The sequence below is a fragment of the Oreochromis aureus genome, linkage group 3, assembly GCF_013358895.1.
Source record: "Oreochromis aureus strain Israel breed Guangdong linkage group 3, ZZ_aureus, whole genome shotgun sequence".
Taxonomy (NCBI): Eukaryota; Metazoa; Chordata; class Actinopteri; order Cichliformes; family Cichlidae; genus Oreochromis; species Oreochromis aureus.
Genome location: NC_052944.1, coordinates 32,018,048 through 32,042,698, shown reverse-complemented (window position 1 = coordinate 32,042,698; position 24,651 = coordinate 32,018,048). Strand labels below are relative to the sequence as shown.

General features: G+C 38.6%; 2 protein-coding genes across 4 annotated transcripts; both read left to right on the top strand.

The window, feature by feature from the left end:
- Window positions 1–5,920: 5,920 nt before the first annotated feature.
- On the top strand, window positions 5,921–7,743 carry LOC120439199 (complement C1q-like protein 3). Of its 3 annotated transcripts, none has more exons than XM_039609978.1 (5): window positions 5,921–6,028; window positions 6,211–6,318; window positions 6,722–6,884; window positions 7,021–7,131; window positions 7,382–7,743. In XM_039609978.1, the coding sequence occupies exons 3-5, from the start codon at window positions 6,788–6,790 to the stop codon at window positions 7,660–7,662; spliced, it is 489 nt and encodes a 162-aa protein (XP_039465912.1). In that variant the 5' UTR covers window positions 5,921–6,028; window positions 6,211–6,318; window positions 6,722–6,787; the 3' UTR covers window positions 7,663–7,743. The 3 variants fall into 3 exon arrangements, with proteins under 3 accessions (XP_039465912.1, XP_039465911.1, XP_039465910.1); XM_039609977.1 differs by having other exon boundaries at window positions 6,176–6,318; XM_039609976.1 differs by lacking the exons at window positions 5,921–6,028; window positions 6,211–6,318 and having other exon boundaries at window positions 6,486–6,884.
- A 5,638-nt stretch (window positions 7,744–13,381) lies between these two features.
- On the top strand, window positions 13,382–24,426 carry LOC120433614 (deleted in malignant brain tumors 1 protein-like). Its single transcript, XM_039600137.1, has 8 exons — window positions 13,382–13,459; window positions 15,560–15,580; window positions 16,206–16,523; window positions 16,647–16,958; window positions 17,082–17,374; window positions 19,613–19,753; window positions 21,607–21,696; window positions 24,346–24,426. Exons 1-8 carry the CDS (start codon window positions 13,402–13,404, stop codon window positions 24,424–24,426), a joined length of 1,314 nt encoding a protein of 437 aa, XP_039456071.1. The 5' UTR covers window positions 13,382–13,401.
- Window positions 24,427–24,651: the final 225 nt, after the last annotated feature.

The window sequence follows — 24,651 nt, the reverse complement described above, 5'->3', positions numbered from 1 at the left end:
AATATGGAGAGCATTACATTCATGCCAGTAGCATGATTTATGCTGCTCTACAAAGAAAAGCTACAAAGTGCACATCTAGAGGCAGGCTGTGTGGATATGATGCAAATGTCAGAAAATACATAACAATCTGATATCAGCCTCATTCACCGTTTAAGTTTAGCCTCCATATTTAAATGGTTTGATTGAAGAAAAGATCATAGTTTGTGTTAAAGCTTATCTTCCAAGTTTATTCCATATTACTTTCTGATACTGAAACACTGAAATAGTTCCTCTACTTTTATGTTGTTTAAGAACCACCTTATTATTAACACATTAGTCTGTGACATAGTTTTATATAGGAAGTTATTTTCTAAAAGAAGAAAAAAAGAAAAGCCTGTACTCAATCTTAATAAGCTCTGTGGAAAAAATGTATATTTTCACTCAAACTTAATTTGTTTCTCTTTTCATGTAAATCCTACTGCTAAGATGAGTGATTGAAAAAGAAAAACAACTATTTTATAGAGCAAAAAAGAGCAACAAAAAAAAGATTTCTAAAGGGAATATTTATTTTATTTAATTTATTAGTATTTTCCTCAAATGTGTCAAATATATATTTTCTCATCTAAATAATTTAGTGAAATAGCAAATTTCTATTTATTTTACTTACATTATTGCAGCAGCAGAATGCGAGTCAGACACTGTATTTTTTTATAGTGGTGGAATTGAGTTCATATATTTTTTTCTTTAGTCTGCTTATTATCTTTGCAAACAAACAAACAAAGAAAGTGTAGACTGAATGTTATACTGCGTCAGTCAGACTATCAGATTTTATCTTAGGTGAAGGAGCGACTCTTCCATGGTAACACACTCTGAGTTTCAGCAACTGTGAGCCAGGAGGGAGTAATGCACCTTAACTTTGGTTGCCAACCAAGAAGAAGAAGAAGCTGTGAGCAAGGAGGGAGGGGATGAGTGAGTGAGTGAGTGATTCATTCATGCTACGATTCAGCACAGGAACAGAAAGGGTGAGTAACCCAAATGTGCTGTTAGCATGTTAGCAGAGCGATGCTACTGTGAACTGATGAGCTATTGTCTTGATGTGAGCTTTCTATACTCAGGGTTTTTCCTTCCAGTCCAGAGCAGAAATGTTTTGTTAAGAAACTGGCTGCTGTTTTTTTTTTTCCACAATTTTAATTATAAGCTAGATATACTTCTACTAATGAAATTAGTTTGCTAACAGTAACAGGGATGAGTCAGTGGGCTTGTGAATCATGTTTCACGAGTCAGTAAAGTGACTCTCGAGTATTGAACGATTTGTTAATGACTCACACATCACTATTACCTTGTAAAGCTGAGCATTTCACCCACAGTTAAAAACAGACCTGCAATAGAAATGTTTTCTTGCAGCATGCCCAAGACCACATTAAGTCCATGCGGACTCCAGTTTTTAAACAAAGAAACTGATAACACAACACCAGCAGTGAAAATGATGCTTTCATAGTTTAATGTGAAGCCAGAGAGGCGGAGCTGTCACAAACACTGAGGCGGAAAAGGCTGGTGGGGTATTGCAGTCACCTTGCTGGGTGTGTGGACACACAAGTTTGTGAATGCAATAACTTGAGAAGAACACAACATAGGATTTTGAAATTCATACCACAGTTGCATCTACTATGAGGCTGAGAGGTACCACTTTACTGGAAGCAGCAGACCAGGGTCCTTCATGAAACCACCTGTTTAATCAAATACTAAATAGGTCATGAAGGGTTAACAGCTCACATCCACACTGATGTTATTAAAGTAATGGTTAACTTATCTAAGAGTTTTGTTCATGATAGAGAAGTCAAAGGAAACCACAGATATGAAATGGCTCTCAGTGTTTTGTTGTAAGAGAAACAATTAATAGATTTAACATGACAATGGCAGAGTGAAGCTGTTTTTAGCTATGTTGTTTCCCATATATGTAGTTATACTTATTTGCACACAAAAATCCCCAATGTCATGATTGACATGACACTGACCTATCAGCTGAAAGAAAGAAAATCCGATCAAACTTCGTACTTCCAAGTTGAAACTCACACACAAGCGAGGGAACTTGCACTCAGAGTTTTACATGTAATTTTTAACTTTGTATCTATAACCAGACCTTAACAAAAAAAATTGTAAATGTGTTTATATAAATATGTTTCACAAACAAAACTTTTTTTACAGACACACAAATTCTCATCTATAGATGCACAAACATAAAATTTTCTAATATTTTGGTTTAGAAGGTTGCAAAACAGTTCACAACTATACAGTCTGATTTACAAGTACAACATTTTTATGACCACAATTTGAGACCATACACAACTGACTCCTGTGTTATGAAATGCATTCTGGGATACCTTGCTGCCCCAAGTCCACACTACCACCAGTTCATAGCAGTCGGTTATCTAGGACCAGGGGCGATTCTAGGATCAGTGCTTTGGGGGTGCTGAGCACCCAGAGAGCTGCCCATCCAGGCAAGGTAAACTTTACTCATCACGATGAGACTTCTTCCCTGTCTCTGTCAGTCCCTGCATCCTTAAATGTCTCCAGTTGTCCCGAGTTCCCTCTGACTGTCTCCTTGGTGCATTTAAACCCTTGTTCCTCCCTGTACTCATCGTCTGTTGTCTTCATCTCCATTATTAGTCGTCATAATTTTACCCTCTCTGTGCAAGTCTGCAAATTTCTTTATTAAATCATAAGATTCTTAAATTCACCAAGTGTCTCTGTGCCTGGGTCCTCGTCACAAAACATGACATCACTGTTTTGTACATTTTAACACAATTTAATCCCCACATTTGTGAAAGAAAAGCAAAACACTTTTTTGAAAAGTCTGTAACAAAACCATCAAATCTGATAAAGGTTATTTAAATGCTGCTAAAGAAGAATGGATTGGAATTTAAAAAAAAAAATACATATTCTAACCTTAATTACTGCTGGAGAATAATGAATGATGCTCACAGTGAGTAAAAAGTAAACTGAGTGCATTTTTTGGACAGAGATTCACTTTTAAAGTGTATGTATAATACAATACAGATACATAAAAAAAATACACTCCAAAAATAGAAGAGTCCTTGAAATGTACAAAATATTATTAAAAAATTTGAAAAATTGAGACACCTTGGCCTATGGTACAATGTATACAATGTATGAAAAGATCTTTAGTGCAGATTCTACTATGGCTCTGCAGATTTTTTCTTTTCTTTTATCCTATGTCGCCTCACCTTGAGGTTGGCAAATCTGTCTATCACATTTTGGTGGTCAAGTCTCTCAAGCATCTCTTTCTCAACTGACATCACAGCCAGGTGCTGGAGTCTGCTTTGACCCATGGTCCTTCTCAGCCAGGTATGGAGCTGACTCAAGACACTAAAAGACCTTTCACAGCTACAGGTGCTAACTGGGATTGTTAGGGCAACCTGAATAACAGTTTTCAGTGTGGGGAAGATCTCATTATCCAGAAGATTGTACAATGTTAACATATCTGGGATGGCACCAGCCTCACTCTTGAGCTTCAAAAAGTTTTTGACAACCGTGACTTCCTCTGACTGAAGCTCAATATGGTAATGCAGCGCCAGGGCTGACAACCCAGTTTGTTTTGCAGATTCTGTATAGCAGCTTTAATATAGGGAGAAAACAACTTCCAGATTGTATGAGTACAATTAGTTGGGTTTTTTTCTTTGCCAGTTTAACAGTTTCTGTTTTGCCTGTTAGTACTCCCTGTCTGTTTTCTTACCTGGTTCTTCCTGAGCTTGTACTTTCTCCTCAGGTTCTCCTCTTTCCTCTCTCCCTCTTTCAACTGACAATCACACACAAATAGATTGTATTCAATTAGATTTAAAAAAAAATATTATTAAATAATAATATTAAAAAAAGTCCTCTCTCAGTGTACTTTCAACCAAAGGGCAAATAACCAAACCACATGTACATCCAATAAAGGATATAAATATTGAAACACTGATCCAACATTATCCTTTATTGATGGATCATTTGATCTGATCTTATATGAACCTGGCTGTCTTTCTGTACACACACACACACACACACACACACACACACACACAACAGGAGTTATAAGGTTAATGGGCATCCAGTCAGTTAGCTAGTTAGTACCTTGGGTTCAATATGCACATATGATAAAATAACCAGTTTCTCTCATTACATTTCAAACAGGACAGTGGTAACAACAGCAGGCTACGGATAATGTTAAGTTTTAGACTTTAAATAGGCTGTATACATTTCAATGGGAGCAACAGGACGGTCAAATATCGCTGAATTTACTACAGAGTAGGACAGGGTAGCGAACATAGTCGGGAAACACGTTTACAACACAGCAGGTTACCTGGGTGTAATGTTTTTCAGCTAAAAACAAACATGCTCCGACTCCTACCTAAGTATATAAAGAGTAACTGAAGGTTAAATGCAGCTAATATGTATTTAAGCCAGGCACTTATGCATCCGCTCCGCTGCGTCTCAGGTCCCAGCCACTATAACTCTGGCAGCAACGCGCCAGAGCCAGAGAAGGAGGGAGGCGAGCTGGAACAAACCATTTTGGGAGGGGGGTAGGGTTATCTATACTTTTGTTGTTAAAATGTTCCATCTCAATTAAGTACTGTATGCTTTTTATATTTTTAGTAGTGTGTCACACAAACAGCAAATATTGTCAAAAAAAAAGTAAGAAATCTTTGGGTGTGCTTTGAAAATCGCCCCTGGAAGGTACCATCTGTGCAGTCTGCAATTCTGTTGAAGAAAGATGTTGAATCTATTTAATTATTGTAGAAAAATAATTGATTTCTGTGCATTTGTTTTACACTTGCATTAAATTAAAGTTGATTACATCGATTAGGGGCGGGGGGTGGTTCCCTAATATTTTTGCTGGGAGTTGGCAACCCTATTAGTTAGGTAGGTAAGTACTCTTTAAAATGCCAGAATAGGGAGGATGGTGTAGGTTTAAATTTATTAGATTGATCAGTGTTGCTGAACTATAAAATGTTTTGGGTGGATTGTATTTTTTGGATACAGGTATAACAGAATAGCTTCAGTATCTTGTTTTTTAAAACTTGAGTATGAACTTATACAAAATGCAGGAAGATCTTTATAAAAAACAGTTATTGATTACAAAATACGCCATATCGGATTCATATCAGTATCGGCAGATATCCAAATTTATGATATCGGAATCGGTATCGGACATTAAAAAGTGGTATCGTGCCATCTCTACTCAGTACACGAACATTTTTAATGAAAACAGAACAATAAATCAGACAATGATCAGAGAAACCAACAGGGGTTATTTGACAGTCTTTAAAAATACTCAAAAGGTGTTTAAATGAGTATATGCAATCCAGTCTTGCCAAAGATAAACAATTGTCCTTCGAATGACTCTACGTGTACTGTCTCTGATGTCCATTGAAAGCCCTCCACACATCTGACAGGTCCACAGCTGCAGCAAGCTGCCTGATAGTGATGGGATTTCCGGCTCTTTTTAGAGAACCAGCTCTTTCGGCTCGGCTCACTAAAAAGAGCCGCCTCTTTCGGCTCCCAACCGGCTCTTCAGGTTGTTTTGTTGCTTTAATTAATTTATTATTAACAATAATATAAAATTATGCACAAAAGGAATTACTAATGTAAAAAAAAAGCTGTGGTTTTATATATATATGTTTATATATAAATATATACGGTGGCCCCTAGAAACAAAGTACGTACAAACTCCAAAACACATTTCTAGCATTAACTTAACTTCCAAAACAGAGCTACCTAGATCACTTAAATTACACAATTGAAAGCATATGTGTATTTGTAACGGCGGATATGTAAAGCTAGCTCATATACACGTAATATAATGTTTTGTGCTTTTATTGTGGTAACTTCCTGTGTAACCGGAAGTGAATGTTGCTAACGGTAACTAGCTTGATGTGCAAAAAAGACGGAAGAAAACGGTAAACTATTGCTAATGGAGAAAAGGGAGAGAAAAACATGGTTAAATTGTACAAAAACGAATGGTTTTAGCTACAGTCGACAGGGGAACAAGGTTTGTAACGTACATGATTTAATTTGAGCAATCTGAAATGCATAATATGTATTGTATAGTTTAATAGAAAACGGTTAGACCAGCGTAATGAGCGGTTAAAATGGTGTTACATGAATAACATGGTAATTGTTTTATTTGTTTGTCTAGCTCTTACATTGGTTTGTTTTCTGATACATGGCAAGGAATAATAAAGGTTATTCAACAACCATCAGTTCTGGCCTTCTCAGTTCGACTGGATGCTACAGTAAGAGCTTGACCGCCGCCATTTTGCTACACCACGAGGGCTCAAGGTATAAAGAAAGAACAGTGCAGGTTACAGTGTAGCAGAGATCAACTTGAAATTGAGCTGATGATACTTAAAAGAAAGCTTGTGTATTTTAAAAGTAACGGCAATGGTTCATGTTATAATTATAATAGTCCATGCTGTTATTAGTAAATGTGTCACTCTTTCTTCATTGATTTATTTCATTGATCTTAGTTGACATAGTTAGATAACAAATACTTAGAAAAGTTTGTTAGAAAAAGTACACGTGTAGATGTTAATAATTAATAGCTGATCAGGAGATGACATATAAGCAACCAAAGCAGATCATTCATCAGAATTCTGTCGAGCGGTGAAATTGGATCACTTGGATGATGAATCCCAGCAGTTTATTGTTGATTTTGTTGTTTTGTGGTCTGACTTTGGCCCAGGATACTATCGAAACACAATCACCTTCATGCGTTCATACATGTAATAACGCCAAAGAGTTTGATGCCATGACAGAAAAAATAAATTCTTTGAAAACCAAGATGATGAACATTGAAAACAGGCTGACGGGCTATGAAAGTCGCATTCTGCAGCTGGAACAAAAGGGTAAAGAACAAAACTCAAGCAGAAGTTTATTTTTGTGATCTTACACTTTTTTTTTTAGAAGAAAAAATGGTGAGAAGAGTCATACTTTAACACTTTTACACTTTTAATAAAAAATAAGCATTTCTTTTTTCCTTAGAGAGAAACACGGTCATATTCAGTGCTGGAATTGAGGGAAGTTCACCATTGGGTCCCTTTAACACAGACCAAACTATAATCATTTCCGGAAATGCCTACAACAAACTCACAGGTAAGATTCTTCTTGATGTTTGTGTAAGTGAAGTAAATAAAGCCAAAAAAGAAAAATGTGTTGTGTGGTTTTGCATGTTCATAGTCAGTAATAAGAAATTTAGGTTCACATTTGCAGATTCTGAAAAATAAAACAGATTTAAAGATATTAAATGTTTAACTGAGGTGTTTCTTGAATCTGCACGTGTAAAACCTGCTTCTTCAGAAAATCACAAAAAATTAAAGGAGTTTACTCTTTTTTTTTTCACCAGGTATCTTCACAGCACCTGTTTCAGGTGTTTACTTTTTTACCTATTTCTGTCATTCTGGAGGTGGCAGTACAACATCGCTGCATTTGTACAAGAACAATGAGGTGATACTGGAAATCCATGATCACCAGTCAGCTGACACGGCTGATAATGGAGGAAATGCAGTGTTCCTGCAGCTGCAGCAGGGTGATACAGTCTATGTGCGCTTAAAGGCAAATTCACATGTCTATAGAGCCAGCACAGTAACAAATTTCAGTGGATTTTTGGTCAAACAAAACAATTAAAAATAGATTTACATGTCTTTGAAATTGTATTTAGCTGCAGTGTTTCTTGTGTGTGCTCCAATAAAACACATTTAAATCATACCTACGGTTGAACATGGTGTTTACTTCACTTTTGTGTTGGTAAACGATTTAATGCTGGTCAAAATAGTTTAAATGTGTACAAGTACAAGTACAAACTTGTCTTTGATTTATTTATAGCTAGTGGAAGAACAGCATTATGTCTGGAAACAGTTCATGGGGAAGATTCATAAAAGCCATTTTTCCTATCTCTGAAAACAGGATAAAACTGAAACATGATTTGGTGTGTCTCTGTCTCAGAGGAAAACCAGTAACAACTCAAAGTAACAAGATGCAGTCATGCTTGGATTACACCTACAAAAGTGGCTGTTGACCTATTAGAGTTGCCAGAAAATGGTAGCTCCAAGAGAATTGTCAAAAAAAGAGGAGTAATAAAGATGGTTGATAGACTGGTTCAGTATAACTGCTGCCTGTAGTGCATCTTTCAGCAATATGGAGAACATTACATTAACACCAGTAGCATGATTTATGCTGCTCTACAATGAAATGCTACAAAGTGGAGGCAGGATGGTGTGTTCTGGGTCATTTTGACTAGGAGCAAAAAAAATTTAAACAGCTCAATTCAGAATATATATACAGTCTAGCTGACATGAATAAATACATGATTAATTCTTAATTGTTTCAGATCACAAAGGTTTTTTTTTTGTTTTAAAAAATACTTGGTTTCACAGAAAAACATCTGTTATCACATAGTCATGTCATGTTTACCTAAGAAATCAAAAGATAAGAGCCATCATGATTCTAATTTATTTTGTATTTTAAGTCGGTGGGACCTGTTGGGTTCTTGGGCATTCAAGCGCAGAGGTTCCTAAAACAACAACTGACTGATCTCAAGAAAAGATTAAAGCCGCAAGCAGCGTTATGAGGGCCCTCGCACCCCCCGCGCGTCGAGCCACGCTCAACACCTAAAACCAGCACGTCCGATCTGATGTCACATTGATGGAATTCATGTATTTAACCACCAGCTAACATTTCATCTCATTCAATCATGATGATAGTCGTCCAACTAGGTGGCGCACAAACCATTAATGACAAATGGCATAACAAACATTTCTGAGCTCGAGTGTAATCATGCCTGTGACCTTTGGGAGAGATTGGACATTGTGTTTTTGAGTGACAGCAGATTACTGCTTTTTGGCGAGTGATTGAAACTCCACGTGCCGCCATGACCACCCAGTTTCCCTGAACGTAAAAAGCTTCGCAATTTAACATCACAAGGGTTTTTAGATTCCATGCACAGGAGATCGAGTCAATCTGATGAAATCCCTTGGAGGAGTTCGTCAAAGTACGGTACCTGAAAAGAGGGGAAAATGTCGCCAAAATTACACATTAATTTTAAAATGGCTGACTTCCTGTTGGATTTGGGATATTGCTCCAAGAGACTTTTTTGTACATCTTGATATCTTCCATAAGCTTACCAGGTTTCAGACTCATAGATGATACACAGAGCAGGGGCTGTTGTTTTAAAATTTTGTAGGGGGCGCTGTGGAGCCATTTTGCACTATTCAATGAAAATGATCACATAACAAGATAGCCCTCATCACATTGGAGGTGTGGGCGAAATTTCAAGACTTTTTAAACTTTCCAAGCCCCTCAAAAGCCACTTCATTGTTCATGGTGAACCGCGTTGCCACCAGGGTGCGCCGTTCAGTTTAAAGTCACAATTTTCTCACTGAAGCATCATGAGGGACTGATGGTGATATTCACTGCTTTTGAGGTGGCCACGATGAACCTGTGAAAATCAGTACAACAAAATGAAAGACATGACATTTCCTGTTTCCACTAGGTGGCGCTCTACGTATTCCTGACAATGGGCACATCAATCTGTTCAGGGCGGGTCTGACATCATCCCTGTAAAGTCTCGTACTGATCAGACCTGATTTCATTGAGTTATACTAATTTGTTTCTTCATGGCGAGACATCAAAGTTCGCCATGCTGCAGGGGTCACACCCTTTCGCGAAAAGTCACAGTTTTCACTGTAACCCAAGACCAACTCCTTAAGGCTTTCCTGGAGAAATTTGAGGCTGCAGATGTCACCCATCACAATACTGTACCCCAAAGTGTAAAACATGACATTTCCTGTTCCCACTAGGTGGCGCTGTCCCTGATGTCAAATATGGCAGTTGAAATGTGTTCAGGGCTGGAGCCTTATCATATGTGTGCTCTTTGGTGCAGGGCGGACAATGTATGAGGGAATGAGAGGCAATAAGATTTTCATGGCGAATCATCGAAATTCGCCATGGCGCCACGGCCTCACCGTATTGTGAAAACTCAAAAGCTCCGCAATTTAACATGGCCCAGGGGTGTAGTTGACACTGACCAAATATGAAGTTTATGAAATCAAACCCCAAGGAGGAGTTAGCAAAAGTCCGAGGCATGGAAATGGCAAAATTAGAGCCAAAATGTCACCTTCACTTCTAAATTCCGGACTTCCTGTTGGTTTTGCGTCAATGGACCCAAGACTTTTTTGTTCGTCTTGGCACGATACACATGTGTACCAGATTTCATACATGTAGCTCAAACAATGTGGTCGTAGGGCTGCATTTAACAAGGCATAGGTGGCGCTCTAGAGCCATTTCCCGGTGCTCATATGTAAAACCATTAAAATACGAAATTTTTCACCAGACCTGACAAAATTTCATGAGTTTTTGAGCATGTTAAAGCCCTCAAAAAGGCAATTCATTTGAGTGAAAAATAATTAATGTTTGATGTATGTCATGCAATGTGCCCTTCTTCCAGTAGAGGGGGCGACTCATCCACTAGTTAAAGCTCCAACCACTGAGATTTCCACTCAGAAACAACATGCTATAAAATCTACAAACTTGTGACTAATATATGTGTATGACAAAGCAACAAGGCAGTATCTTTGAAGGTGCTTGTTGTGTATCAAAGAAGAAACCCAGCCACCCCCTGGCCACAAGCAATTGCACTACTAATTAGTCTAATAGGCTGCAACGATTTGAGCTAGAATAACCTGATTTTAAAAAATCCTTTGTTTCAATACTTTAAGTCACTGCTCTATACCTCACCATGTCACCTTGTCAATGTGAGCATTTCACCCACAGCTACAATTAAAAACAGACCTGCAATAGAAATGTTATCTTGTAGCGTGCCCGTGAATAGATAGTAGATGTCTTAATAGACATTATTTCCATGCAGCCTCCAAAGAAACTGATAACATAACAGCAACGGTGAAAATTATGCTTTCATAGTTTAATGTGAATCCAGTGAGGCGGAGCTGTCACAAAGACAGTGAAGTGAAATAAATAGCTTTTTTGCTTGTTTGTTTGATTTTTACACTGAGCCAGAAAAGGCTGCTGGAGTATTGTAGTCAACTCATTGGGTGTGTGGACACACAAGTTTGTGAATGCAATAACTTTAGAACGACACGACATAGGATTTTGAAATTCATACCACAGGTGCATCTACTGTGAGCTAAGAGGTACCACTTTATCGGAAGCAGCAGACCAGGGTCCTTCATGAAACCATCTGTTTAATCAAATACTAAATAGGTCATGAAGGGTTAACAACTCACATCCACACTGATGTTATTAAAGTAATGGTTAACTTATCTTAGAGTTTTGCTACATGATAGAGAAGTCAAAGGAAACCAAAGATATGAAATGGTTCTCACTGATGTAAAAGAAACAATTAATAGATTTAACATGACAATGGCAGAGTGAAGCTGTTTGTTTCCCATATATGTAGTTATACTTCTTTGCACACAAATAGTTCATAGTTCACCAGTTCATAGCAGTCAATTATCTAGGACCGACCTGTCTTGACTTACTTTGCACAGTAATGAATCAGATGTTAGTCAAGCTGGAGTGGCAGTGCTAACCCCGCCCCCTAGTTGGATGGATGAGACTGTCATGGTCCTGGGTCGCTGACCCAGCGTTTCTGAGTGTATTGTCATGATTTTCTAGTTTCTTCTGATTTGTATTAGTTCTTAGGGTTTGGTTCTTGTGTTTAGTGTTTTATTATTCCTACCTGTGTTGTTTACCCCCTGTGCTCTGTTTGTGTCTCTGAGTTTGTGTTTGTAAAACAGTTTGTGAGCTTCCTGTTTTACTTTGAAGGGCTGTGTCTCGTCGTGTCTAATTAGGTTCAGCTGTGTTCCCCTCTAGTGTGTCATTCCCTTGTTACCTTGTGTGTATTTTTAGTGTGTGCCTGCCTGTGTTCCTTGTCAGTTTGTCTGTGTTATTTTGTGTTTCTATGTGTCTCTCTGCTCCTTGCCTCGCATGAAGACAGCCGCAGGAACAAGAGTGCCAAATAAATTAGATAAATGCATCATTAATTAATTAATTAAATGTGTCATTAATTACATACAACTTTAGATGAATATTTAATATTTAATTCAATAATGTCAATTTTAATTAATTCATGAAACATTTAATCAATTATTTAATGATGTATTTAATCAATTTATTTTGTCACTCATGCCCCTCCATAGATTTAAATCTAGCATATATTTGTCATTAATGTCGGAAACTGCAAGCACACAACATCATTCACTCTAGTAAATTAGATTTTTGTAAATATTTGTTTATGCTATGGGTAGCATGTGGGTAGCTCCACATTTAGTGTATATAGTTTCAGTCGCGTGATTTTAGCCATAAAGTGTTTTCTTAAATTCAGTGCACATATCAATTTGGTGCTGATTACACCATTCTTTTGGAACATTTGAGATTTATGCTTTTTGACTTTTACTTTTAGAATTCATTTTGAAGCAAGTTTCACAAGAAAATTGGCTATTGTCTATGAGAGTGGAATATGTTAATTCTCTGTTTCTATCTGATAACAGACACATATTAAGAATATGTGAGATATGTTTGGAAAAAGTATGTACACAGTATTAATACTGTAAAGTACAGTGTAGCGAGGAATGCTAAGTCCTCTATAATGGAAAGATCAAACAGCCACTTCATAAATGCATGGCACAACATAGAAGAGCCACCTCCACGGGACAAGACTCAGCTGTCCATCTGCAAGGACAAAGGTCACTCTTTTGAGGATTAAAATGTTCACATTTTGGACAGAGAAGACAGATGGTTTGAAAGAGGAGTAAAAGAAGCCATTTAACGCCCACTCAATTCCTGGGCAATTTGATCTCAGGAAATTACATGACAGGAATTACATCACAAAACAGAAGCTCTGCCTGGAGGCGGGCCCATGCACCGGGAACAGCCAGCCCACAAATACACCAGTAGATCGGAAGCAAGAGGCTAAATTTAGATGTAGGGGGAAACCCACGGAAGTCCTGGGAACTTAACTATTCATTGACTTTAAAGTTAACAATGAATAGGAAGCAGACCTGAATGATAACAACAAAAACCACTACCATAGTCAACAACAACAAAGATAGTAATAAAAAGTTAATTAAATCTTATTATTAAGACTACTTAATCTCAATCATAGCTTACCAGGTTACCTTCCAACTGTGTCTCAGCTGTCTCAGCTGTCTAGACATGTAAATGCATTCCTTCACTGCATTCAGACAAAGTATAACATCTGGTTCTTCTGGTTTTATTGCTTATCTTATTAACTACCTCATCAACTACACGAAGTGTAGGCGTTGCTTACAGTAAAACGTGATCACAGAAGCTGAGCATATTCTTTTGGCTTTTAAAGTCTAAGACAATGGGACAGAGTTGTAGTTAGCAATGGCGCTCCAACAGCTTGTGTGCTGGTTCAGTGTGATGATCGTACTCTTTTTCAAAGGTGAGAAAAAAAGATTGGTTTTTCTCATTACATAGTTTGTTTCTGGAGCAGATGTAAAAGAATAATTATAGACACAAATGTAAACTACACTGTATAGTAAACTATATTATATAGTATAATATTTATTCCGATACTGTAGTATTGTCATAAATATCCAATGTTATAATATTAACAAAACAAATTAATTAAACTCAATCGTTGATTAAAATCTGCATTTCAAAAGACTGAAGACTTCTGTAAATATCGTGTTTGACTCTGTTCAGCCAGTCTTTCTTTCCTTAAAAGTTTTATATACAAGGTTAACGTTTCAGTTTAAAACGGTCTAGCTGTGTAGGTTATTTTTTGCAGTGTTCATGTTGACAATGATCACTTTCAGTAATACTTGAGCAAGTACACTGAAAAAAATAACCTGCTAGATTAACATTACAAAAATATGTATATCAGTTACATGTTTCGTCAGCCTTAGTGTTTTATGTTACTGCTCACAATTTTTTTGTAACATGAACATGATTTTTTATGTTGTTATTATGCTTTTCACTCCTGTCAAATATTTATAGAAACCATCTGTTTATTGGAAATTAAATGGTTATGTAAAATTTTAAGCGTTTTTAATGTTAATTTTATTTGACTACCATTTGTTAGATTGACAAGATTATTTTATGCTAAGTATATTTTAATTTCTAACTAATTACTGTATACCTATATATACATATATAAACACATACACACAAACAATTTAGTGTTCAATAAATAAAACTAAGTTAAGGTTGATCTCACTGTATGTACTATACATTTTCTTTTCAATCAAAGCAATAAGCTAAACATTTTTGAACAACGAACTGTATTTTTAAAACTACTGTTGTAGTTTGTGAGTCATCTGTTTACAATGTTTCTGAGGAACATTCCATAACGTTTCTCCAAAAGTTTCTTACGACATCACAGCTATGTAAAAAACAAATATGTTTTTAAATGTAAGAGTCATAAGGAACTATAGCAACAGGAACATAATTATTTAAATGTAACAAAGAAGAGCCTTAAAATAACATTTTAAACCACAAGCTCAAAACCAAGTGACCTAAACTGGTTAGTATTGGCTTGCATCTATCGCTAAAACATCACAATAACTTATACTAGACTATGCAATCTGTTTGTAGAAATGCACCCTGCAATTGAAAATGGCCTCAGAAAAAAACCCAAACTATGTGTCACCAACAAAAATAAACTGATGCTCTTTATGTAGTGTATTAGGGCTGTCAGCGTTATTAATCAGCATTAATGCTGCCCTAATACACTACAATAACTTATGTTAGGGAAAACATCACAGAACAACCAAAATTACCATGACCATGTCCAACGAAATTGCAAATTGTCTGCCATCTATATATTTGTTTCAATGACTGACACCAGGCTTGTGACCACCTGAGATCAGTTGACACCTTCAAAATTACTGTGGCAAATCAAGATGTCAAATAATGCAGTGATCATTTTGCAATTGCCCAAAAGTAGAGGGTGTGGTACACTCAGCCTCAATGTGATGAGAAAAAAAAGTCAGCACCCCCATTGTTGAAGTCGCAGCACTGAGCTGCGACCACAAGGTGGTTGGTGCCTGTTGTGGTGGTAATACCCGAACCAAATGGTGGACACCAGAGATGAAGGGAGTCACAAGGCTGAAGAAGGAGTCCTATCGGGCTTGATTAGCCTGTGGGACTACAGGAGCAGCTGATAGTACCAACAGGCCATGCGGAACGCAACTGGGGCAGTGGCTGAAGCGAAAACAAGGATGTGGTAGTTGTGGCATATGTGTTAGAACAGTGAACCTGGAGGTGGTGATACAAGTCCTTTTGAAATTACCTTTTTAAAATGAACAGAGCTTTTTCTCTTTATAAATCCTGCTTTGTAACATCAAAAATTATAATATTAGGTTTAGGAAAAGTTTGGTTGATGATCCATTAAATGTATTAACCCTTTTAAATAGATGCTTGAGGTACCCAATGCATAACAATACAACTTTAAGAGGTCCTGCCCAAATAACTATGCGTGATATAAAGTTATGTCTTCATCTGAACTAAACTTTTTTTGTCTTTCATTTCTGCTTCTCAGGTTGTGATTCAAAGCTGCCCGGTGAGCAAACAAAAGCTCTATCTTCTTTAACTTTCATGGCTTTTTTTTTGTGTTTATTTATGCTGGCTCACACCCGGAAACGAACAAGTTTCCGGGTGTCAGCTCTACGGCAACAAGAGAAAAATACAAAATACCATCATCGGTTGCATTCTGTAATAGAGCCTGTGACTTACGATGCAATAACTCCTAAATTTACAATGCATGTGTTATGTAATTTTCCTGAGATTAGCGTGCAATTTTAACTCTAAGCACTAAGTTTTTGAGCAGAAATTTTTTGCAGGGTTTTGCAAGAAGGGATGCAGTAGTTATAGCCTACTGTAAGTAATTTTAGGTTGTGAGCAATTTTCAAGCATTATTTTTGACTTTTTTTTCTTCTCTAATCCAGCTCTCCCATCAGCAGTACAATATTTTTCAAAAAAATAATGCAACGATATATACGCTTATCAAAATGATAAGGGGGCAGGGTCGTAGTAGCGTTCTTGTAATGTGTAATAACATTTCTTTGAGAAAGCTTTTTGTGTCTTATGGTTCTTACTTCTGTGTGGGCAACTATGCTTCAGTATGAAAAGCATGGTATGTTGTATCCACCACATTTCTTTTATGTTCTTCGTTCTTGTTTTTTTAGATGGAGCCAAAATCATTTTAACTGGATCTGGATCGACTCGATGCTCTGGAAGAGTAGAAATTTATCACAATAATAACTGGGTGTCAGTTTCTGATTATAACTGGGACTTAAATGATGCAGAGGTGGTTTGCAGACAATTAAACTGTGGGACGGCACTAGAAGCTCCTCGATCAGCTCACTTTCGTGCAGAAACTGAACAGATTTGGCTTGATATTGTCAACTGTTCAGGAAACGAAAGTTCTCTAAATGAGTGTCAACACAGTGAATTTGGAAGACACAAATGTGGATATGATCGGAATGCTCGTGTGATCTGTTCAGGTGAGAAAACATTTAGATATTGAAGACATTCTAAGTCATTCTGTTCTTGTGTGCCACAAATGAAATCTCTCCTATAAAATGTAATGAACATATAAAATAATGGTTATGCACTTTGTCCAATAGATCTTATCAGGTTAGCTGGGTCTGGATCAACTCGATGTTCTGGCAGAGTAGAAATTTATCACAAAAAAATCTGGGGAAGAGTCTCTGATGATGGCTGGGACTTAAATGATGCAGAGGTGGTTTGCAGACAGTTAAACTGTGGGACGGCACTAGAGGCTCCTCATTCAGCTCACTTTGGTGCAGGAACTGGACAGATTTGGCTTGATAATGTGGCCTGTTCAGGTACTGAAACTTCTCTAACTGAATGTAAACACAGTGGATTTGGATCACACAGCTGTGGACATGGTCAGGATGCTGGTGTGATCTGTTCAGGTAATAAAACTGTTAGATATTGACAACATCATAAGTCATTCTGTTCTTGTGTGTCATATATAAAATCATTCCTATATAATGTAAAGAACATATCAAAATATTTTTATGCCCTATGTTTAATAGATCTGATCAGATTGGCTGGCTCTGGATCGACTCGATGCTCTGGCAGAGTAGAAATTTATCACAAAAATATCTGGGGAACAGTCTCTGATTATAACTGGGACCTAAATGATGCTGATGTGGTTTGCAGACAGATAAACTGTGGATCGGCACTAGATGCTCTTCAACTTGCTTACTTTGGTGAAGGAACTGGACAGATTTGGCTCAGTGATGTGACCTGTTCAGGAAATGAAAGTTCTTTAACTGAATGTGAACACTCTGGATGGGGAAACTACTACTATGGACATTACTACGATGTTGGTGTAATCTGTTCAGGTGACAAAATGAGAACACTTTTAGATATGTAACAATTTGCTTCATAGTCTGTTCAGTGTCATACATTTAAAAAAACCAAGGCACGTGTAAGGCACATATATCAAAATGATGGTTTCTTTTGTGACTTATGCTCAAAAGGTCCAATCAGATTAGCTGGATCAACTCAATGCTCTGGCAGAGTAGAAATTTTTTACAATAAAATCTGGGGAACAGTCTGTGATAATGGCTGGGACTTAAATGATGCTGAAGTTGTCTGCAGCGAGTTAAACTGTGGGACGGCACTAGAGGCTCCTCGATCAGCTCACTTTGGTGCAGGAACTGGACAGATTTGGCTTGATAATGTGGCCTGTTCCGGAAAAGAAGGTTCTCTAACTGAGTGTCAACACAGTGGATTTGGAGCAAATACCTGTAAACACGGTCAGGATGCTGGTGTCATTTGTTCAGGTGAGATACATTTGGATTATCTACTCAATGTCAAGTAATGCCATGTAAATGTAACTTTTCTGTTTTAGAGCTTTTTCATCCATTCATTGGTGTGTTTTAGATTGCATTCATTGTGAGGAGTCAAATTAAGCTGTACAGTAACCATACTCTGTAGGATTTTGGTAATGAAGTGTTCCATCATTCTCTGTAAATGCAGTTGCAGTTCAGAGAGACATAGAATAATTTAGGAGCTTAAAAAAATTAAAGAAACAATTTTAACCACTTTAAACATTTTTTTTATTTTCAAATGCACATTGGAGAGAGAGAGACATTGCAGTTCTCTATCACATTTCAACTATCTCTCCACTACATTATATATTCCATATATACAGGGAATGTGTTGTGTACTTTGTGTGGTACCGTGTGGTGACCAGAGACGGGCAGTAACGCGTAACGCGTTACCGTAATCTGATTACTTTTTTCAAGTAACGAGTAATGTAAGGGATTACCATCGCAAAAACGGTAATTAGATTACCATTACTTTCCTGTAGGAATGCTGCGTTACTGCGTAATTTTTTTGCGAGAATGTCTCATGACAGTGACGTAAGCGAGTGCGACGTTCGTGGCAACAGCTGTGTGCAGATCAACAATGGATAATATATCGAGTGCGGGAGAGAGTATGAGCGTGCAGCGTTTAAAGCGTGGAAGTACTGACCTTACTTTGAGTTTGATTCCATAAAAGTGACAAAACATTAGTGTCCGTTGTGCGTGGGAAGAAAACTTCTTTTACAACGAAAAAACCCTAAACTTCCAAGCAAGCACCGAGTGCGCTCACGACTGTAATGGGAAATTCACAGAGAAACTCGCGGATTCTTCCACTGACCGCGCTGGCACACCTGCACCAGGGTAAACCTCCGCCTACCCCAGTCCTGCTTTACAGGTGAAAATAGAGCAACAGGACTGCTGAGTCTTTGATTTTATTTATTTTCTGCTGTGTTTCACTTGCATTTATTTGAAAAACTGAGTGTAAACACAAAAAAATATTTTATTTTATGTGCTGGAATGTGCAGAAAATAGGTTTAAATGTTAAACAAATTTCTTCCAGTCAGAGAATGTTGCATATAATTTAATTTTTGCTTGATGCATAAAGTTAAAAGATTAAAACAAATAAAACAAGTTTTAAAAAGAGACTTTTCCATTTGATTACATTTTGTATGATGGATTATGCAGAAAAAGTAGAATTGGGCTGAAAGATCTATCGCTTTATCACCTATTCAGGTTGTAAATCGTGTTTTTAAAAAGTATCTAAGTAACTAAGTAATTACTTTTGAAGATAAGTAATCAGTAAAGCAACAGGATTACTTTTTTGGGGAAGTAATCAGTAATTAGTTACTGATTACTTTTTTCAAGTAACTTGACCAACACTGGTGGTGACAGTGTGTACCTGTTTACTATTGTGGTGGGGAGCATGTTTCGGCACCCTCCCAGAATTTCTGTTACCCCTGATAAAAATGTTTCTTTGTTTTTTTTTAAACACAAAAACTGCAGTGAGTTTAATGCTGGCTGCAGTCTTGTGGGTTTATGCTGCCAGTGGTTCCTTGCTGTGGCTCCCTGCTCAGTTTCTGCTAACCCTTGCGTTGCCATTTTCACTCATTGGCTTCCCAGTTGTACACAAAGCATCCTGTTCAAACAATTCCAGGAGCTCACTATTGCAGACTGTGATCCCTCCGGCGTATTGTCCACTAGTTGCAGGTTTACGCTCTCAGTTGGACCTCGCTGTGATCTGACATTATCAGGCCAACGAGCAAGAGTTCTCCATCTGCTATGGCTGTCTGGTCTGTTCTCGTAGTTGCGAGTTCACACTCAGCTCCTTCTCTGAGCTTGCTCACCTCAAAGCTGGAGAGATAGTCTCTCACTCAGAGAACCAAGTTTACAAAGTAACCATACATTTGCTTTCACATCGAGGCTCTCTCTTCACTCAGGTATAACGCTTTTAGACACCCTTAGAGTCGATGGCACGATACCCTAGGCAACAGATCAGGGTTCTGCCCAATGTGAAGGCCAAGCTTGAGAAAGAGATGGAAAAGATAAATAAGAGATAAACTTTTATTAGTCCCACACATGGGAAATTTGTTGTGTTACACCAGAAAATGGACAGTGCAAAGTTGCAGCAGTAAAAATGAGGAAAAACCATAAACTATTATAAGATAAAAAGAATAACTTACTATATAAATCTCATGGTCCTAGGTTGGTGACCCAGTTTCTTGAGTATTGTACTTTTATTTCCTCATGTTTTGACTAAAAGTATTTTGCTTTCTTTTTTGTATTTCTAGCTCTAGTCCTTTGTTCTTTGTTCCCAGGTTTTGTTTCCGTGTTCCCTTTGCTCAGTGTCAAGTCCAGGCCTCTGTGCCTGTTGTGTGTTTCCTGTTTTACTTTGGAAGTCTGTGTCTTATGTCAGTGTTTCTGGTTTTGCTTCCCTTGTCTCATTAAGTCTGATTTCTCCCAGCTGTATTTCCCTCCTGTCTCCCATTCCCTGATTTCTATAGTGTTTATTTAAGCCCTGTGTTTTCCTTGCACTGTGTCGTGTCATACCCTCACCGTGCTGTGTTTTGCCTCAGTGTTTCTGGTAATATTCTAGCTTGCTGTTTCTCAGTTTGTTTTCTAGTTTCTCAGTTTTTGAGTTGGAGATTCATGTTTTTTAGTTTAGTTCCCTCGTATTTCATGTTTGTATGTTCTCCAGCAATCACTCAATTTCTGAGTCCTACATTTGGGCCTTACCTCCTGCCTGTTACACAGCACTCACCATGACAATACAACAGAATACTATGCTGTCAGAAAAATTACACTCGGTGGTATTGCACGTGTGTGTGTATGTTTGTCTGTGCATATGTGGTAATCTGTAAAGTCTTTGTTGTGGAGTCCGACAGCAGTAGGAAGGAAAGACCTGCGGAGTCTCTCTGTCCCACATCGTGGGTGCTGCAGCCTGCCCCTGAAGGAGCTACTCAGTGCTATCAAAGTCTCCTGCAAGGGGTGGGAGATGTTGTCCAACAGGGATGACAGCTTAGCCACCATTCTCCTCTAGCTCACCACCTCCACTCGGTCCAGAGGGCATCCTAGAACAGAGCTGGCCCTCCGGATCAGCCTGTTCAGTTTCTTTCTGTCTCCAGCTGAGATGGTGCCGCCCCAGCAGAGCACACGTTAAAACATGGCCGAGGCCACCACAGAGTCATAGAAGGTCTTCAGCAGTGAGCCCTTCACTCCAAAAGACCTGAGTCTCCGCAGCAGGTACAGCCTGCTCTGCCCTTTTCTGTAGAGAGCATCTGAATTATGAGTCCAGTCCAGTTTATTGTTCAGATGAACCCAAGGTACCTGTAGCTATCCACAGTCTCAATGTCCATACCTTTTGTGTTTAGTATAGTGGAGGATGTTTGTGCCTGCAGAAGTCTACCACCAGCTCCTTGGTTTTTTTCAGTGTTGATCTGGAGGTTGTTCTGCTGGCACCAGTCCACAAAGCCTTGGGTCAGTTCTCTGTTATCCTTGTCTTGCCCATCAGTGATGAGGCCGACTATTGTAGAGTCTTCAGAGAACTTCTGCAGGAAGCACTGGATGGATTTGTGAGAGAAGTCTACAGTGTAGATTGTAAAGAGGAACAGAGCCAGAACCGTTTCCTGTGGGGCCCCCGTACTACAGACAACCCTGTCCAACACACAGCCCTGAGTTCTCACATACTGTGGTCGGTCGGTGAGGTAGTCTAGTATGCGAGGTGATGGTCCACTCCTGTGTTCTCCAGATTCTCCTTCATGACTGTGGGAAGAATGGTGTTGAAGGCACTGGAAAAATCGGAGAACATGATTCTCACAGTGCTCCCAGCGGTCTCCAGGTGAGAAAGGGAATGATGTAGGAGGTGAATGATGGCATCATCTACTCCAGTTCCAGGCTGATAGGCAAACTGGTTGGGTCCAGTGAGACAAGCTGGAGCCTGGATGTGTATTGGCTACTGTGGTTGGGAGTGGGGAGTAGTGACCAGGGTGTGTGGAGGAGGTGTAAAGTGTCTGAGGCGTCAGAGGCAGAACAGCAGCAGCGGGGGTGGGTGAGTCTGCAGCCAATGGACGAATCAAATCTGTCAAAGAAGTGATTTAGTTTTTGCCCTCCTCACATCCATTTCAACTTGGGTCGAAAGTGCGGACTTAAAACTATATACAAGTTTTTGAATTGTGTCGATGGGCCACATAAAACCAGAGTTATGATAAAAAATATACGCAATGTTTTTTTCCGAACAAAACAGTGGTGTTTACAGCGGGAAGAACGGTAGCGCTAGCAAACACTGTCCGCTTGCGAGTGAAAAAAGAAAAAGAAAAAACACCCCTTCCCTATTGGTGATAAAGTTTACCATGTCAGCCAATCAAAAAAATGATATAGCAACATGTGACACTTGGTTGTTTAGGGAGAAGGGGACGTTTTTAGGAGGGACACCCGCGACGGAAAGCGGGCGAGCAAAAGAAAGAGAGAGAGTGAGTTTTCATATGTGAGACATTAGTGACGTTTAGCGTGTTTGGAGGCTGTAGTTAGTTTGTTGTGTAGTTATTGTTTTGTGTTTAGTGTCAGTTATACTGCTGAATGTGACATTTGCTCCAAAAAAAAAGCCATCAAAGGCAGATTCCAGTGTAAACGCTGTTCCCACATGGAAAACTGGACTGATGCACCTCCTGCTGCCAAACCTGCAGGGTTTAGGCCTGTGGTGTTCTCCTCTGTCTTATACTGAACACAAACTATTTTTTTGGACTGGCACAAATAATTTGTGTGCTTTCTTAATTGATGCAGAATACCTGATTGTTCTGTAAATAGTTTTAATTGGTTGTATAACAAACACCTGAGGCATTGGCTGCATGTTTAGGTAAATAGTACCACACAACTTTGTTGTTTGCAAAACTTGTGCACAATGTTTAAAAATGTACAATTTCTATTTGCATTTCAAGTTACGAAAATGATTCGTGAAACATGTTTGTGGGTTTTACAGTAAAAAATATAACTTTTTTCTACTCGGATTTTGAATTTTTTGACTGAATTTAGATCAATTGTGCTAATATAGTATACCAAAATGGAAAAATAACTCAAATTTCAGATGTTTGAGGTTGTGCTGAAGATAATGATACCAAACAAGGCAAGATAAACAGTTTTTAAAGGTGAAATATAGAGGTAAAATCAAAAGTAGTCAAAAATGGCCAATTATACCCTGGACCCCAGAGGGTTAAGATCCGCCTCGCTCTCCTCTGGCCATCTCTGCACTGTATGGGTGACTGGTGGCTCCCTGCACACTAAAGGCTCGTACCTAGGGTCAAGGTGCACGAGGTTGTGATCAGATCTTCCCAGGGGAGGGAGAGCTGAAGAACTGTATGTCTCTTCTGTGCTGGCCTACAGTAAGTCCAGTGTTTTAGTGTCTCTAGTTGGGCACGTCATATACTGGGTGAAGATCGGCAGTGTGGAGTCCAGTGATGCATAATTATAGTCCCCGGTTACTAGAAAAAGGGCTCCTGGAAATTCTGTTTTTCCTCTGCTGACCACAGCGTGGAGAGAGTCACAGGGGTGTTATTGCAATAAGATGTGAGAATTCCCTGGGGAGGTAGTACGGATCCATGCTAACGGCTAACAGCACTAAGTCTGTGCTGCAGAGTTGTCGTTCACAAATACTACACTGATCCCTACCGTAAACATTGGAGCCACATGCCAGGTCTAGAAACACGGGTGAAAAAATAGGAAAAAAACTGAGAAAAATGACCAGAAATAGCACAAACCTGTAGTGCATGATAGTGGAAGACTGAAGTTAAAAGTTACGAGAAAATAAAGAGGAAATAAGAAAGAAGCTCAGAAATGAATAGAGCTTCTGTAACAGGCTGCCACCCAAGAGGTGCGCCGGAGTTAAAAAACAAACAAACAAACAAACAAGAAAATTCAGACAAATCTGAGTAAAGTGACATGGAAGAAATGGGATGATACTAGAGACAAGGATCTGCCCAATACCTCATGGAAGTAGACACCAGCTGGTCTGTCTTCCTAAAGGGTCTGAAGTGCCCAATATACCCTGAAGATCCGGAACAGACCAGAGAGCAGCCTGGCAGAGAGCTAACGTGGTCTAACCCAGAGGAAAGACACCAAGCCCAGCAAATACATGGAGCTCGTTAATCCACCTGTTTTAACCGTCAGTGTTATCTCATTCGAAATAATATTGTAAACTGGGGTAACTGTGCTTGGACATTAAAAGTATTGTATGAACTATTCCCACCGTATCTTTGTCTTTTGTTTTCAGCTGTGCCAATTATCTTAACTGGATCAGGATCGAGTCGATGCTCTGGGAGAGTAGAAATTTATCACAATAACATACGGGGAACGGTTTGTGATAATGGCTGGGACTTAAATGATGCAGAAGTGGTTTGCAGACAGTTAAACTGTGGGACAGCACTGGAAGCTCCTCATTCAGCTCACTTTGGTGCAGGAACTGGACAGATTTGGCTTGATAATGTGGCCTGTTCAGGTACTGAAACTTCTCTCACTAAGTGTCAACACAGTGGATTTGGATCACACAGATGTGGACATGGTCAGGATGCTGGTGTGATCTGTTCAGGTGAGAAAACTGTTAAATATTCAAGACATTATAGATCAGCTCATTCTTGTGTGTCAAATAAGAAATCTTTCCTATATAATAAAATTAACATATCAAAATTTTGTTATGTCCTTTGCCTGATAGATCTTATCAGATTAGCTGGGTTTGGATCGACTCGATGCTCTGGCAGAGTAGAAGTTTTTCACAATAACATCTGGGGAACAGTCTCTGATTTTA